General features: G+C 42.0%; 1 protein-coding gene across 1 annotated transcript in view; it reads left to right on the forward strand.

The window, feature by feature from the left end:
• MYO3A (myosin IIIA) overlaps positions 1–17,869 on the forward strand; it is a 298,186-nt gene that overhangs the window by 261,208 nt on the left and 19,109 nt on the right. Inside the window, exons 29-33 of the mRNA XM_073334312.1 lie at positions 251–413; positions 1,104–1,190; positions 3,766–3,889; positions 6,477–7,434; positions 8,883–9,021. Of these exons, the coding sequence (XP_073190413.1) occupies positions 251–413; positions 1,104–1,190; positions 3,766–3,889; positions 6,477–7,434; positions 8,883–9,021 (1,471 nt within the window). The remainder of the gene's footprint in view (positions 1–250; positions 414–1,103; positions 1,191–3,765; positions 3,890–6,476; positions 7,435–8,882; positions 9,022–17,869) is intronic.

Here is a 17,869-nt window from a genome sequence, read left to right on the forward strand (position 1 = left end):
TGAAAATACAAATAATAAAAGTGTTTTGTCTACTTGTGTTACCAACTCAAATTACAGAATTATTTCAGCTTTGTCACCTTCAAAAATGATCATTTAAACAATGGAACTAAAGGCTTTCTTCTTCCCAGTGCTCACACAGAATTCCTGTTGATGCTAAATAGACTAATGCACCTATATGAATCGCTGTGAGAAGACTGTCTAGGCCATATTAATTAATGCTGTGTATCATTGTTTGTTTTCTCTCTTTAAGGTGTTCCTTAAATACTATCACGTGGAGCAGTTGAATTTAATGAGAAAGGAGACGGTTGACAGGATTGTTTTGATTCAGGCCTATGTCAGAGGGTGGCTAGGTTCAAAGAGATACAAAAAATTAAAGGAGAAAAGGGAAGAAAGTGCTATTAAAATACAGTCAGGTAATAACTCGACAGCATTTTAGAATAAATGTGCATATGGATGAAATATGGCTTCTTACATTTTGTTCTTTTAAACCTGTTGCATTTGATAAAGCATTCTATGTTTGATATTTTATGTATTCTTATGAAAAGAAATCTGTTAATCAGGTTATGACAATAATCTCTTCACTAGAGTTGTCTATCAATGTTACTTTTAAAAGGCGATTTTTAACAACAGAGGAATGTGAATACATAAATAATAATTTTATTCCTAAAATTTCAACGTACTCTGACAATGTCATATAATATACCAGTGAAAAATTAATGCATAATTAAGCACCTTGGATAACAAAACTAAATAAGCTATTGATTGAGAAATCGCTAATTGAACAGCCTCTTTTTAGCATAACTTTGAGCATCATCCTCTTGGAAGTTCCAACATCTGCATTTTTATGTACTAATTGATTCCATAATTACAATATGATCTGGAGGATCCAGATTTTACATATTTTATACAGTTTGTGCTTCCTTGTCATAAATTTGGAAACCTGACTGACAACTCAAAAGTGTGTTTCTTTGTAGAAACATCCTGGACAAATAATCTTTTTGAATACTTTAATTCTGATGCCATAACTGCTTGCAGAATTCTTTATTTTCACATTTTTCTATATTGCCTAATGGATGAGCTTAAATTTTCCTACCTCTTTTTAGTTTACAGGGGCTTTGTTGCTCGTAAAGAATATGAAAATGGGAAAAATCAATACAAAATGGAAACATTTATTACCAGACTTCAAGCAGGTATGGGGTGTCAGCTTTTTAGACTTTTAATACACGGATTTTATATATCGGCTTATACACAACGTACTGGGCCAGAGCCTCAGCTGCTACAAAGCTACAGTGACTGCAGTGGAGCTACAACAGATTGCACCGAGGATCTGATGCACATATCTCTGCTGGGAAATAGTGTATATATACAGTATATATGTATGCACACTCCGGGGGGAAAGTAACGTAAAAGGCTCACCATTACGGGGTCCCAGCTCTGGGCCTGCGGAAGGGACGGGGCTGGGGGGTCAGCCTCCCCCAGCCAGCCTTTCTGCGCTGCCCGGCCTGTGCCGCCCAGGGCTCTGGCGGTGATTTGAAGGGCCCGGGACTCTGGTTGCTGCCACGGTAGCGGCGGTCGGGAGCCCTGGGCCCTTTTAAATTGCCGGGCCCTGGGGCGGCTGTGTACGGGCCCATACTGGCGGCCACTTCTTACCTGTACGTCGTACCGGCCCACTTTCACCTCTGTGCACACTATATATCTGCTTAAATTTAATATATATATATATATAGGTTTCAGAGTAACAGCTGTGAGCTGTAGCTCACGAAAGCTCATGCTCAAATAAATTGGTTAGTCTCTAAGGTGCCACAAGTACTCCTTTTCTTTTATATATATATATGTCTGTTTGCTCTTGTATATATTGTTTACATTTTTGTGTATGTTTGTTACATATTAGATAACATTTACTTTAGAGAAGAGTCTTATCTTTAGCTATGCATATGTCTCTGGTTGTCTTCTGTCATGGCTGTGTTCCTACCTACCAAAATGTTCCTTCTCTTCCTCTGTGCCAAGACATCGCTGCTGTGACATCTCCCAAGATTCAGTTCTTGATCCTTTGCTTTTTTCTATCTACCCTGTCCTTCTTGGTCATTTTGATAACCATCACTTGTATGTATACAACCTGATACTGATCTCATGTGGTGTATAGGAGTAACTCAATTGCAGTCAATAGAATTTTACCAGTGTAAAACTGGTCTGAGAGCAGAATCAAATCCAAAGAGGTCACCATTGAAAGTCAATATTTACCAACATGATGATATCTGAGATGCCCTGATTACCTCCTCAGCCGAGAGAATCTCAAACACTACAATGTGGCAACAGCTTGTTCATGTTGAATAACCACTGCACTGTATCTTATGATATCTTTAATTCCCCTTTGTATCCACTCTCTCTGCCTGACGTGTGGCTTCAGCTCAACTTCCTTCAGCATAAAAGAAGCAAAATCATATGATGTCCATTCTCACACAGTTTTAGTGGCTCTGCTCCCCATTTCTTTCAAAACCCAGTTCAAAACTGCCATCCTTGTTTTGATAACCATCCTTGGACATGCTCCATCCTACCTCAACGATCTGGGCCAACTTCACAGGTGAAGCTAAGTAACTTGAAACAGATCAGATGCTGTCCACACGGACATTTACACTGGTATAACTCCTTTGACTTCAGTGGAGTTACTCCTGATTTGAACCTATGTAAGTGAGAGGAGAATCAGGCCCAGAAAGTGTAAGGCTATGTCTACACTACAGACCTTACAGCAGCACAGTTGTATCCCTGCAGCTGCACCGCTGTAAGGTCTCCTGTGTAGCCGCTCTATGCCAACGGGAGAGAGCTCTCCCACCAGCATAAATAAACCACCCCCAACAAGCGGCGGTAGCTATGTCTGTGAGAGAGCATTTCCCGCTGACATAGCACTGTCCACACTGGCGCTTTTGTTGGTGAAACTTATCTTGGTCGGGGGGGTGGTTTCTTCATACCCCAGACTAAAAAAGATTTACCAGCAAAAGTGCTAGTGTAGACAAAGCCTAAGAAATTCTAGGAAGAATCTAAGTTCATGTAATTTCCACTGTCTTTGGGGCCCCCTAAACGTGCATGTTAAATCCATTTATATTCCTTTCTAGAGTACGCTGTACCCCCTTAGACTCACACCCACTTTTCAACCTATAATTTGTCTCCATTACACAGCACTTCTGAGTCTGGCCCAGTGCATCTACTGGAGTGCATCTTGATGTACCTCACAGTCTGAGGGGCTGGGAGAGAGGAATGCAGCAAGGAAGTCAGCTAACAGGGGTGTATGAATAAGTCAGATAGGCCACCCCTACCTGAAATTTGGCTCCTTGGAATGTAATTCACACCGTCTTGTAACCCATTATACTCACTTACACATCAGTAAATGTGTGCTGGGGAGTCTAATTTACACCACTTTACATATCAATTCTCATTTTGGCTTTTTCTATTCCCTACCCCATGCCCTAGTTCTTCTTGCCTCCTTCTATGATCCTTCATATAATCTCACCACTGCAGGTGTGAGACCATTCTCCTCTGTAGCTTCTGTCATCTCAGTAAACTTCCTGTATCCCGCCACTTCACTGACTTGCCATCACATTTAAAACCTCACTTGAAAACAGCTTTCCCCACCTTGCTTGTACTACCCGGTTCCTGTCTTCTGCAGCTTTTTTTTATTTAACTCTGTATTGTTGTTATTTAACTCTGTTAAAAGTTTTAAGTACAGCTTGGGTGTTGTCTAAAATGGAATTGTACTGTAATTTGTATCAGTTGCAAGAGGATACTTAATCAGAAAGAAAAGGAAAGAAATAACAGATGCAACGAACAAAGCAGCAACAACAATTCAATCTCACTACAGAGGATATAGGGAGAGGAAAAGCTTCAAAAAGAAAAGGTAGCAATCGTTTCCTTCTACTGTGTCACTTATATATCTCCTGCTTCAGTAAACACTGTCAGAAATCAGCAATATACTCTGGAAATGAAGCAGAATTGGATGCTCTGTGTAGCACAAATAGTTTTACTCCTGGGGGCAAAAAAAATTAAAATTCTGCGCACAATATTTTAAAATTCTACAAATTTTATTTGTCAAAATAACACTACATAATCGCGCCAGTTTCAACTATTTTGGTAATTTATTTCAAAATACCTGTCAGCAAGTATGTCTGTAACAATACAGACACACACAAAAATTCCCCCAGGAGTAGAGAGTGAAAGAAACCCCTATGACATCCCAGTTCCTGTTTCTCTGCCCTCCTCTCCCCGACCCCAGAGCCCAGCTGTGGGACCAGATAACCACAATCCCTCCTCCCCCGCAGAGCCCAGCCACGTGGGCCCCCCAACCCAGATATCCGCACTCTCCCCCACCCCCCCACCAGAGCCCAAGGATCCAGAGGGAGAAACAGTCTGATGCTCAGTACCAGACTTGCATGGAGTTTCTTGCATGCTGCCCTCTCTTTCCCTCGGGGCATGCTGGGAACTGCAGCTTCCAAGAACCCTCTAGCTCCCTCTCCCTCCCCCCAGCAGTGTCTTCTATGTGTGGCTCCTAGTGGCAGTTAGTAGCACTGCAGCCCATTTCTGTGGGGGAAAAGAAATTCTGCACACATGTTAATTTCTGCAAAATTCTGCACTGTGCAGTGGCACAGAATTCCCTCAAGAGCATACATTATGCTCTGCTTGAGGGGACAGAGCCTGTCCCACTCCTACCTCCTCAGAAACACCCTGAAGCCTTGGCCTTCCACACTGAATGTGCTGCAATAGTGAGCGAGTGGGACAGAGTGTCTGTCTCTCTCTCTCTCTCACTCACACACACACACACACACACACAGGAGTGCCCATTCCCCCTCCCCCCCCGGTGGTGATTTATGTTCCTACCGGCTGCTCCAGGCACCCAAACTGACCTGCCTGAACTGCCAGGGAGGAGCATGTCACTGCTTTTGCAGCTTCCCTTTGCTTCCCCATCAGAAGACATTTTTCTGCAGGGAAGTAAAGAAATCTGCAGAGGACATGAATTCTGTGCACGCGCAGTGACACACAATTCCCCCAGGAGTATAGTTTGTTTGCTTATTTTAAAAGATGGCACTAAACATTTTTCTTAAGTTTTGTGACCTCAGGAGAGAAGAGGCAAATATGGGGTAAAAAAGAAATTAGTTGGCAATATTTTGTCCACCTGTGATTTTAATATAAACTGATACTAATGATGGGTCCTGGTCTGTGTTTGGAATAGCTCTTCTTGAGACATTTCTATATATTGCATACACCTCTTGTCTGAATCAAATAAAAGTAAAAAGAAATTCACAATCCGAAACATGGAAACTTCCTTTTATCCATATGTTGAGATGGGTATACAACAATAAAACAGACTCTGTTCATGAAAGTAGTTCAGGACTCTTTCCCGGTGCGCTATGTTGAATGACCAGTATTTTCACAGGCTGTTCTGGGCCTGCTCAGTGTAACTCAGCCGAGTAGGCATTCATCCTCTGAAATGCCCCTCTGAGAAATCTACTTCTTTTTTACATTTTTAGGCTTTGCTTTTGGGGTGGGATTATGAGTGAGCCTAGTGGGAGGTAGCACTAGAAAGGTTTGGTAGCCTTACCCATAGGAGAAGGAAACCATTAGGGAAACCATTCACAGACAGTAAAGAAAGTGAAAGAGTGGAAGGATGTGGTTAGTGTGTTGTCCTGGGACTTAGAAGACTCGAGTTTAATTCCCTGCTCCATCACAAACTTCTTGTTTGACCTGGGCAAGTTGCTTAGTCTCTCTGTACCCTAGTTCCCCATCTGTAAAATGGGGTATTGTAAGGACAAATGCATTAAAGATTGGGAGACACTCAGATATTACGGTAATGGGGAGCTACATAAGTACCTAAGGTAGATAGAAAGGAGCTTTGGAAGGACTGCAGGAGCTCTTTCAAGTGGTAGTGGGTTGAACTGGGTGAAAGACCTGGCTTGGCATTTAACCTCAGCTGATGGTGACATAGAAGGCCCAAGTGGTGTGCCAGTTATTCCCCTGGTGTCAGGGAGTATTTTCATATGAAGTTTTATGACCTGGATCCAAATCCACGAACATTCTTTTTGCATTGTTATTTGGGCAGTGTTTTCCCTTTTGGGGGATGGGTTTTGGACTGTGTGAATTACTGAGGTTTTTGGACACTGCAGGAAAATACCTGTCTTCTTTTACTATCTGTACACTGTCAGTGGATTTTTTCTGTAACCTTTACCTCCTGCTCTTTTATCATCCAGATTGCCACCCTCATTGCCCTTGGGCCATTTGTCAGGGATATTCTTCCAGACGTAGAATATCATTCATGTTCACAAATATGTATATTCATTCCCCATTCCTAATCTGTGCTAGATGCTCTAGCGGTTTTATTTTCATTTTTGATTGATCAAATTGTCGTTTAGTATACAAACATTGCTGCGGGAAATTGTAAGGAGGTAATCTGTCTGCTATAATATTTCCCAAATGCAATATGTCTCACCCAGGGAATCACTTCTGAAGAAAGAACAAACTGAAAATGCAGCTTCCATAATTGAAAAAGAAAAAGATGAGCAACCTCAAGACAATGAAGAAGACCCAGCTGTAATGACAAACTCTCCTTCTCCAGCTGAAGAGGAAGCAGCTGTTATTGTTCAGAGTAACTACAGAGGCTACAGAGAGCGTAAAAAAATAAAGGAGCAACACAGAAAACTAGCAGACCAAGTGTCTTCTCCAGTGGAAAACTTCAAACCAGAAGTAAAACCAGTTCAAAATGTAGTGCAGGAAGCTGAGGCTGAAACAGACAGAAAAGATAAGGCAGCTACTTTCAGTCAGAGCAGCTACCCTGGACACTCAGACAGAAAAAACCTAGAGGAAAAAAGGAAAATGCCTCCAAGAAGAGAAAGTGCTTCTATGAAACAAAACCCTCCACGGCAGCATCCAAAGGAAGAAGAGGTCTCTTTAAAGCAGCCATCTAAAAAAATGACAGAACTAGGCCTCCGAGATCTGACTCATCAAGAAACAATCAGCACAGTTGAGCAAAACCAACTGTCTGTTGTTGTTCAGAATAAGTATGACAGTCACTTGGAGAGAAAACATCTGACACAGGAAGGGATAATACCGGGTGAAAATAAAGGAAGTATAAGGAAAGACTCAGTAAGAGGCTCACAGAAGCAAGTTGAGCCAGAAAAACAAGGTTCAGAAGACAAAGATAAGGCAGCAGTGGTAATTCAGAGCAATTATCGAGGTTACAGAAGAAGGGGTCAGCTCAGAAAAGAAGGGAAATTACCTTCTAAAAGTCAAGAGATAGCTAGTAGAGAGCCAACTGAAGTAGCACATACTCAAAATAATGATTCAAAGACAACAAAAGATAGAGAAAGGTCTAATACTCAGGCCGAGGGCCATAAGAATCTAAAGGATGGCTCAGCAAAAGAGGCTTGTGATTTCGCAGCCTTTTCAAGACAGGTAAGAAGCTTATTAAGCTAAATATTTCTTGATAACTGTAGAAAATGTGCTAAGAATAATGCATTAAAGGATAGCTCACTGAAAATGGATGCTCTGACTCATACTACTTCGTAACATACAAAACACCGAAATTAACTGGAATAAGGGGCATTCTGTTCAGGCCAGTCAGTAAGTAACATTTTAATCACTTTATTCTGTGCATTTAAATCACTGGTCAGGAATTGAAGATTTGGGTTTATACAGATTCTGATATTAATTTATTCTGAAGCTTGGCAGGTTTTTAGGAAAATCAAACTCTCACTTAGGAGTTGAATTGTGTGTATATGGGGGGGAGGTTAATCTGTTTAGAATTTGTTTTCCTTAAATTATATCAAAAAAATTTCCCTTTCCAAGCCCTGTTCTCGCAGAGATGACCTCCCACAGAATGCAAGGGATTCTTAGGGTTCACCAGTTCCTTCTACAAATACTTTCCAGTGGTGTACACTAGAGCTGACCAGGGCATGACAATTCTGTTCCGTGACAACTTCCAAGATTTTGGAATTTGATTTTGTTCTGCACTGGGGAAAAAACAAACCCTTTTGGACATTTTCATTAAATGAAACTGCATCAAAACATCTGGTTTTGAATCAAAAGGGGTAGGGTTTTTTTTGTTCAGGTCACTCTCTCTGGTCAAAAGTGACCAGAGCCCACCCTGAACCTCAGAAAGCTTCCTGTTGAAAACGTCACTGAAATCGCTAGATTGCCACAAAATGTTTCGGCTTCAGTGAAGCAGCATAGTTTGATACGAATACATTTCACTGAAAATGTTGTGGATGAACTCCTGGCCCTGTGGAATTTAATGGCAAAGCTCCTGTTGATTTCAGTGAGACCAAGATTTCACTCTCTACAATTCAGGCATTTTAAAGGATATTTTATAAAAAAAATCTACAATTTGCACTACAAGTGGAGAGATTGTCAGGGTTGGGGGTGGGCATTGTCCATTTTAACCTAAAACCAGAAGCTCCAGTCAAGATAAGTGGTTTTTTGAAATGCTGACATTTGCCAGCTAAGGCCCTGACTCAGCAGAGTAGTGAAGTCCTTACTCGCCTGCTTGAAGTTATGCACATGCGTAAACACCTTGCTGAGTAAGGTTACATACCTGTTCCTAGTGCATGCTCTGCACAGTTGGAACCTTGCTCTCATTGACTTCTAGGGGGCTCTGCCTGGACACAGATGTGAGCTTCTACGGAGCAGTTTGCAGGATCAGTTATTATTACATATGCAGTGTTTGTCACAGTGCTGTGATGGAATTATTTCATGCTTTCAAAAAAGAAGTGTACTGCATAGAAGCAGTTTGTCCAATCTCTGTTTACCGTATTGTCCAATCTGCAGTTTTTCACCCTTGATTTACCTGGAAACATGGAGATCTCTCTCTTGTATTATTATTTTTTTTTATTTTTTTTTTTTAGATATCAAAATTGTCCGAAGGCTATTTGGTTCTGCAGCAAAAATTGAATGAAATGATTTTGTCGCATCAGCTGAGGCCCATGATGCTGTCCAAAGATAAACAAACAAATGGCCGTCTTTCTCCTCATGTTTGTCAATCAGGTAATAGTCAACCTCCATGTTTATCAATAACATTAATGTCATTCAGGGGCAAGTCTTGCAGCCACAGGGGGTTCCATGACAAGGATTCATAGTCCTAGATTTTAAGGCTGGAAGGGACCACTAGATCATCTATTTAGACCTCCAGTATAACACAGGCCATAAAATTTTGCCCCATTTCCCCAGCATTGAGCCCAATAACCTGTATTTGACCAAAGCATCTTCCAGAAAGGTATCCAGTTTTGATGTGATGATGTCAGGAGATGGAGAATCCATCACTTCCCTTGGTAGTTTGTTCCAGTGGTCACCTTCGCTGTTAAAAATAAGTGCCTTGTTTCTAATGAGCATTTGTCTGGCATCAGCTTCCAGCCTCTTGCTCTTGTGATGCCTTTCTCTGCTAGATTACATAGCCCTTTAGTACCCAGTATTTTCTCCCCATTTAAGGTACTTACACACCATGATCAAGTCAACTCCTGATCTTCTTTCTGATAAACTAAACAGGTAGAAGTCTTCATCACTGTAGGGCATTTTCTCCAGCTCTCGACTCATTTTTGTGGCTCTTCTCTGTTTCCTCTCCAATTTTTCAACGTCCTTTTAAAAATGTGGACACCAGAACTAGTTGCTTTATTCCAGTATCAGTCTCCCCAATGCTATACCCAGAGGTAAAATCAGTTCCTACTCCCCTGTTCATACATCCAAGGATCACACTAGCCCTTTTTGCCTCAGCATCACCTGAATCAGTTGGGGGTTGGACTAGATGACCTCCTGAGGTGCCTTCCAACCCTGTTATTCTATGATCACACTGGGATCTCATGTTGTCCACTATGACCTTTAAATCCTTTACAAGAGTCACAACTTTCCAGGAGATAGTCCCCCATTCTGTAAGTATGACCTCCCTTCCTTGTTCCTAGATGTACGACCTTACATTTGATTATGTTCACGTATATTTGTGGAATGAGCTCAGCTACCAGGTGATCTAGCTCACTCTGTATGAATTTATCAGCAGTTATTTTACATTTACTTCCAGAATCATTGATAAAAATGTTGAATATTGTCAGGCCTAGAATCGATCCCTGTGGATTCTCCCATTCAATGATGATTCTTCATTGAGATTTGCGAGCAGTCAGCTAGCCAGTTCCTAATCCATTTATCATGTGCTCTGTTGAGATTGTATAGTGCTAATTTTTAATCATAATGTCATGTGGTACTAAATCAAAAGCCTCAGCAAAGTCTATTACATCTACAAAGTTACCCCTACCAAACTTGTTGCCAATAGAATCATAGAATAGAATCATAGAATCATAGAATATCAGGGTTGGAAGGGACCTCAGGAGGTCATCTAGTCCAACCCCCTGCTCAAAGCAGGACCAATCCCCAATTAAATCATCCCAATAGAATCATAGAATAAAATCAGATTTGTTTGACAAGATCTATTTTCCATAAAACCATGTGGACTGGCATTAATTATATTCCTCCCCTTTAATTATTTATTAATTGAATCCTGTATCGGTTACAGTTGCATGATAACTGGTGCAGTTCTGCTGTGCAACAGGAGACAGCCTTTGGGGGAGGCACAGTGGTTACATACCCTCGGCACACCATGAATCTCTGGTCCTCAGTGGGCTCCCTGGATACTAGCACACCTGGTACAGATGGGGGTAGACAATGGAAGGGCCAGGGTGAAGTCAAGGGTGTGATTGCTATGCAGATCACCAAGACCTGCCCAACATGGGGAGATGCATATGGAGCTGTAGAAACTACTCTTGTCTGTTGGGTTAGGTTGGCTCTGCTGAGTAGTTCACCAGCCTGGTGGGAAGGTTTCCTCTAACCCTGGTGCATCAAGTGGTCAGACCATAGCCCAGGCTTAGAATTTGCCCTTCAGTGTTCAAAACATACTACATTTTTGTCTCTATAATATTGTGAAGGTGATTCATACCTCCGGCAATGTGAAAGGGACCTTAAAGTACATGTACTTTACCCCCATTTTAAGGGCCTTTCACACTGCCAGAGTGCAATAAAGCAACCTCAGTGTATATTAGAGTCAGGATTTGTAAGTGTAAAGGCTGCTTCTTGTTAATCCCCAGTTATTCACGGCAGCATGCTTCTGCAACTGACCTCTGCAAGAGAGAGCAAACATCAAATGGAAAACTCCATTCCAGGATTATGGCAGGACTTTAATTTTAGACATACCAGTGTTCATTTAATGATTAGCAGGTTTATGCTGAATTCTTTATTATGTTTTACTGATTTTTTGACAGTATGAGGCTAATTCCTCAGATAATGTGGTATTAAAGGCTCATTCTTTGGAAAATAGCAAATGCTTCTTAAACATTTCCCTATAGAACATAGATAAGGGAGACAGGGAGAGGGAAATACAAGACCTATTTTGCCAGTTAGAAAAAGATCATCTTATTTAAAAGTGATAAAAACTCAAGTAGAAATATATACCAATATGTTTCTGCTATTTACAAAATGGGCCAAATTCTATCCAATTACACTAGTGTAAATCTGGAGTAGCTCCACTGAAGCCAATAAAATTACAATACTTAACACCTGATAGAGGTCCAGAAGGAGATTTTCAAAGGCACAAAGGGGAGTTACGCACCCAATTCCCATTGAAAGTCAATAGGAGTTTGGCACTTAACTCCCCTTTGTGCCTTTGAAAAACTCCCCATGCCCTGCCTGTGTTTCTGTCCATACCACCTCATAATGCAGCCTTTATCTGTGCTTTTACTTCCCTTTTAAATGCCATGTTTTTTCTATGGCAAGATAGGTGAAAAGTATTACATCGCCTCCTTTTGAACATAGTGTGAAGAATGTCACACATTTCTTTGAGTCAGATCCTGGGGCTATTGAAATCAAAGGCAAAATTCCCATTTAATTTTATCAGGACCATGATTTTGCCCTTTACCAAATTAAATCCGTTTCTCACCAAAAAATGTACTGTGATTTTTAACAAAATGCGGATTTATTTCCTCTATCTACTTTCCAAACAAATGTGGGCATCTCTGACGTGCCAGCGTTTGATGATTTTTTGCACCAAATGTGGTAGTTTGAGGAATAATACATCTGAGAGCTCTGATCCATAAACAAAACATAATTTTATTTTTTTTATTTAAAGTGTAAACGCTTTTTTTGTGTGTTTGACTGAGGCACAATTAACTGCCCTTTGGAAAGGTGCCTTTCAAACATTCAAGACACAGCAAAAATGGTATAAAAGCCCTATAAGCTCATGGTCACAAACATAAAGAAGTTCATACTTTATAGTCAAGCTGTGCTCTTTCCAAGAGGGCTCATGCACATTCTCCAGAAGAATGGTCAGATTCTAAAAGAAGTTTGATTTCCTGTGCTTGGATTTTGATTAAATTGCTAAGGTCAGCAAATAGGCAAGGTGAGTGCAGCGTGTGGAAAGGAGTTACTATTTAAAGTGGATGCAGTTCAAGGGTAAAATTGGGAGAATAGGCACAAGTTTACTGAGAGGACAGAACAGAACAAGAATGTGTATAAGAGTATTAACCCGTAAAGCAAAGGGCAGCCACAGCTGTTCTCCTGACTATGGACAGCCCTTTAAGCCGAAGCAAACATGAAACCGTATTTTCTACCGTGTCAGACCAAATGATCATTCTAGTCTATAAACGCCTAGCCAGCTGACTAACATGTCAGTTAATGCTCTACTCCTTTAAAGAGAAACCCCAGCAAACCAATCCCCTGTCACTTTCTCCTAGAGGGTTTCTAAACAAACTATACACCTCTTCCCCAATCTCCCAAACAACAGGATTGGAAAACAGTGACTACTTTCCAGTAAAAGAAGTTTGAAAATTGCTTTACAAGTTACCCACCTATAAGTGCTAACCGCCCACAACCACACAACATTTTGATCAAAGCTATGAATTCTCCAGGCCATTAAGGTAGATTTGTCACAAAACTGCCTTAAAGCTGGTGACTCCAGCCAGTGTAGGATTCTCCCTACCTATGAGAATCCTGGTATGGTATAGAACTGCCCAGCGGCTGCTACTCCACCCTCTCCCATTGCTGGTGCATTCCTGGTCCATTTCACACCAGATCCCACCCATCGTTATGAACTTGTATCCATGGGTGGCAGGTAAAACCCTCCTTTGGGGAGGCTAACCCACTGACCCTGCCACTTCTCCCCTCCATGGCCAGAGGAGCCCCAAGGCTCACACACACACTACTGGAGGAGCCCCAGCCCGGCCAGCCCCAGCCACTAGCCCGACCCCTGGGTCGAACCACTGTTGGGCCGAAGTTCCAGGCCACTGGCCTGAACTGTGGCCCTGCTGGCTCCAGGGGAGAGGAGGAGGAAAGTGAGGCCCTGGGTGGAACATGGGCGGGGCTATGGCCTGGGTTAGTGGAGGCTTAGCCTGCCCTGGCCTATGATACCCGCCACCCATGTTTGTAGCCTTGGAATCCTTGCCACTTGGTTGTGGGGGGGGGGGGGGGTTTAACAAAAAAATAATTTTTTAAACATTTATTTTACAAAAGATTAACCTAATATGGTATGGAGATCACTGAGTAACCAAACTCCTAGGAACTAAAAAGTATATCTGCTGATTGTAAAACAAGTCCCTCTTTTTACTGAGGACAATGATGCAGCATACTGAGAAGTGTTTCTCTGAGAGGAGGCTCTTTGTCTCAGAGATTCCATAAACACGTGATGTGTATCAGCTGACTACCCAGGATTTTACTGATTACCAGAACAATATATTGCACAAAACGTGTTTTGCATTGTAGGTACCCATGTTACTGCTTTCCTTAATGCTACAGTAATTGAAATTACCTTTATGTGCAATTTTGTTTATTTTATATAATGTCACTAAGCACACATCCTGGGTGAAATTAACACCTGGAGCAAGAGGGTAACTTGACTGGCATTGCACCCACTTGCACTAGGTCCGAGTTTGGCAGTATTTGCTTGTACAGCACAACCTCAGATTTACGAACACCTCGGGAATGGAGATTGTTCATAACTCTGAACAAAATGTTACGATCATTCTTTCAAAAACTGAAGGTTGACGTAATACAGCTTTGAAACTTTACTATGCAGAAGAAAAATGCTGCTTTTAACCATCTTAATTTAAATGAAACAAGCACAGAAACAGTTTCCTTACCTTGTCAAATCTTTTTTTAAACATTCCCTTTATTTTTAGTAGTTTACATTTAACACAGTACTGTATTTTTTTGTTAGTTAGTGCTGCTGTCTGACTGTGTATTTCTGGTTCGAAATGAGGTGTGTGGTTGACCGGTCAGTTTGTAACTGTGGTGTTTGTAACTCGGAGGTTCAATTGTATATGCTCTACTTGCATGTATTGTGTAGTTGACACTAGCAGTTCCTACTTAAATGATGTTACTTATCACAGTAAAGCTAACAAGAGAGAGCTTTTGCCAGACAATGAACTTTCAAAGAGTGGTTTTATAAGCGTAAAGGAAGCTTGACTGGGCTAAAGCTGGGACCAGGGTGTCAGGAGTTCTATTCACCCATTACGTATGAAATTCTATTAATTCTCTTGACCCTGATGTGGTTTTGGTGTGAAGCCCATCTGAAGTTCCACAGCCCAGCTGGGCTCCCCCCCCCCCCCCCCGCAATACTGCTCCAATCTTGAGGGAGAATTAACCCTCAACAGTTCTTACGACGTTTGTTAAAGGATGATTAATGCTGTATTTGAATAGTGATGAAGAGAAGAGCGGGAAGGGGGAGAAGAAGGGGAAGAGAGTTCACATTTGCTTGGGGAATGTATTTATTCCGACTGGGAATCCTGTCCTGTACACCAAGCAAAGTTCCTGTATCAGCCGGGCATAAACAGGAGCATGCAATATATTAAAATAAGAGAAAATATTGGAGTAATTACAAAGCTTGAAAGTCAAACAGTTTGAATCTAGGCATAGCATAACTAGCTTCAGTAAGATATGTATCTTAACAATAGCCTTGTACATCCCAATAAGTGTTCATTTACTATAGCTGCATATTATCTGAAACTGGCATGCAGAATACATATGGGAAATATGGGCTTCCATTTAAGTACTTACTGTATAGAAAACATTACCAATTGGTTTGCACTTTTTCTTTTATGAATGTACTGTACGTAGAAATGCACTGTAGATTGTAAGAAATGTACTCCTATTTTACCTGCTGCTTTTGTTGAATTATTGTGTACCATTCTGGTGTGTAGCGACCTTCATGTCCACAGAGCAAAGATACTGTGTACACGCGTCCGTTATCTAGAAACAATCCCTAAAACTGAATTCTGAATTTTTCTTCATAAAAATCATGGACAGCTCATGAAAAAAAAATCTGAGCCAATATACTAAGCTATCTATAATATGGCTAACTAGGCCAGACATGGATGGTCTATAACAAAGTGATATACTGTTTATAATATGGAAAGAAGCCTTGCCATCTTCTTTCCTCCTCATTTTGAAGCAATGATTTTATTTTTATTCAGTGCAGTTTTCACACTGAGTGGCTCCCTTGCAGTCCTGTCCCCAGTAAAGGCATTAATCAGTGGATGGCAATGATTGTCAACCCTTCGCTTCTCTTTAAATCTGATGACATTTTGATTTCTATAATTACTAGGATGATTTAAATGATAATTGTATACATTTTCCTCAACATCACTTGTTTAATGTGTCATTTTACTGCTGTATGCATGAATCCAGAATTGCATTTTGTATGCCAAACAGGAATGCGTCTGCCTTTATCTACAAATAGACTGCCATTGTTCATTTTGACAGCTTAGCAGCTCCAAAGATAACATTTTTATACTTTGCAGAAAATTATTTCTACTAATCACAGAAGGTGAGGGGCTGTAGGAGAACTGGCTGATGTGGTTGTGCAATGTAAAAGGCTTTAAAGGATGTTCAATTTAATAAAAAATGCAAAATATGCAGTTTTTTTAAAGATACATCTGTGTTGAGAAGGCCAAAGTAATCTTATTTCATCAGGTTTTTTAAATAGGCTCTAAAATAACTTTGGTCCAGTTTTACAAAAAGGCATGGGGCAATCTGTGCAAGGTTCCTGGAATGAACCATAGTCTCCATAGACTATTCACCAGCAGGATTTACAGAATATACCTCTTTCCAGGAAAATGATGATGCCCATCACTACAAGTGCTAAATGGAAGATCAAATGCAAAAGCTCCACAAAAGAATTTTCTACTTTTAGGGTGAAATTCAAATGGGTGCAAAAGATCCACTCAAGATTACCCCATCTTGGTCCTGGCAAAGCATGAGGGGCTCTGATACAGCTGAGGACCTAGCCCAGTATGCAAGGCAGTGGAGATTCAGGTGTTTTGGCCCTGATTTGGAGTTATGTTCCTTCTGCTTTATGCTGTCAGAATGCAGGTATAACTAGCTTCTTGGGAGTTACCCAGATGTAGGGGGAATCTCTAGATGGCATAGGGCCAGCAGAACAGCCCTGTTCTGTCCCCTTCCAAACAACCCCCCAGCAGAGGGGCATGGCTAGGGAAAGCAATGCAACCAACTCCTTCTGCTGTCGAGTCATTTTTGGCTGCTGTAATGGTCCTGTGATGGGCTGTACCTGGCCTTTGCAGCTCCCTACAGAGGGCCCTGCACTCCTACTACACCAGACCCCAGAAAGCAGCAAGGTGGGAGGAAAAGAGCAGTAAAGGTGGATCCTCCAGCCTTGCCTAGAGAGGCTTCACTGAAGCAGCCATCTTGGAAGCTAGAGAGACCTGATCCTCCAAGGGCCAGAAGGGCTAACGACAGCCAATCAGAGCCCAGCAGGCCCAGATAAAAGAAGTTGTGGGGCCTAGAAGGTCAGTTCCTAGCTGGGACCAGAGGTGTGAGGAAGGGTCCTCTGCTCTTGCCAGAAGCTCAAGAGACAGCCAGAGTTTGTATCTGGCTGTATTTTGCATAGCTGGGTTTGCAGAAAGAGGACCCAAGACCCTTAACCGTGAGATAATAGTGAAGCTAAAAGGGGCCAGGTGGGAAGAGGCAGCAACTAATTGAATTGAGCCATATCTGGCTGCTGTTTAGAGGGTCCCTGGGGTGGAACCTGGAGTTGGGTGGGCCTGGATTCCTCTACCAGCCGCAGGTAAATTGGCAGAAACCCTAAGAAGGGGACAGGACTTGTTTGGGAGCCTGAAGAAAGGGAAGAATTCAGTGGGCCCAGAGCCAGGGCTGAAGACTGTAGTGAGGGCAAAATAGACTATTCAATAGGTTCCTTACTACCCCAGAAGGACTTTGTGACTCGGCCAGAGGGCCAACTCACTGAAGACCCACCAACATCCGCCTGCAGGCAGGCCAGGGGTGAGAAAAGGACTGTGGTGCTACACCCTGCCACTTGGAGGCGCTCCAGAGTTTAGCACCCTTTCACGGGCCCTTTGGGTGCTGTGGCAGCCAAGTGTCAGTTAAAGTAGCCAGTAGCAACCCTAGCTGTTTTGCTGATGGGAAATGTTTTTGGTGCTCCCAAGCAGCCAAGCAACAGCTCACCTGCTCACCCACCTCTAGAACCGGTCCTGAAAGCAACCCTCTGGAAGCTCTAGTTTATGCTGGGAATTGGACAGATCCCTGACAGGGCACAGAATCCAGAGGGCCAGACAGGTGGTATATGGCCACTTTGACCCATCTGTCCCATCCTGGGCTTCACCAATCTCAGATCACAAGCAGCTCAGAGTCAGGGCATTAGTTTCTACAAGGGATTGAATGTTGTGCTGGTCCTAAATGTGATATACCCAGAGCATGATCCTGAGAAAGGCTTAGCACTCTCACATCCCATTTAAGTCAGTAGAAGTTGACAGCAGTTAGTCCATTGCAGGATTGAGCTCTCAGTTCTGGATCACTGCCAAAATAGCAATACACCAGGAATCTGCAGCTA

This window comes from Lepidochelys kempii, chromosome 2 (assembly GCF_965140265.1).
Source record: "Lepidochelys kempii isolate rLepKem1 chromosome 2, rLepKem1.hap2, whole genome shotgun sequence".
Classification (NCBI taxonomy): domain Eukaryota; kingdom Metazoa; phylum Chordata; order Testudines; family Cheloniidae; genus Lepidochelys; species Lepidochelys kempii.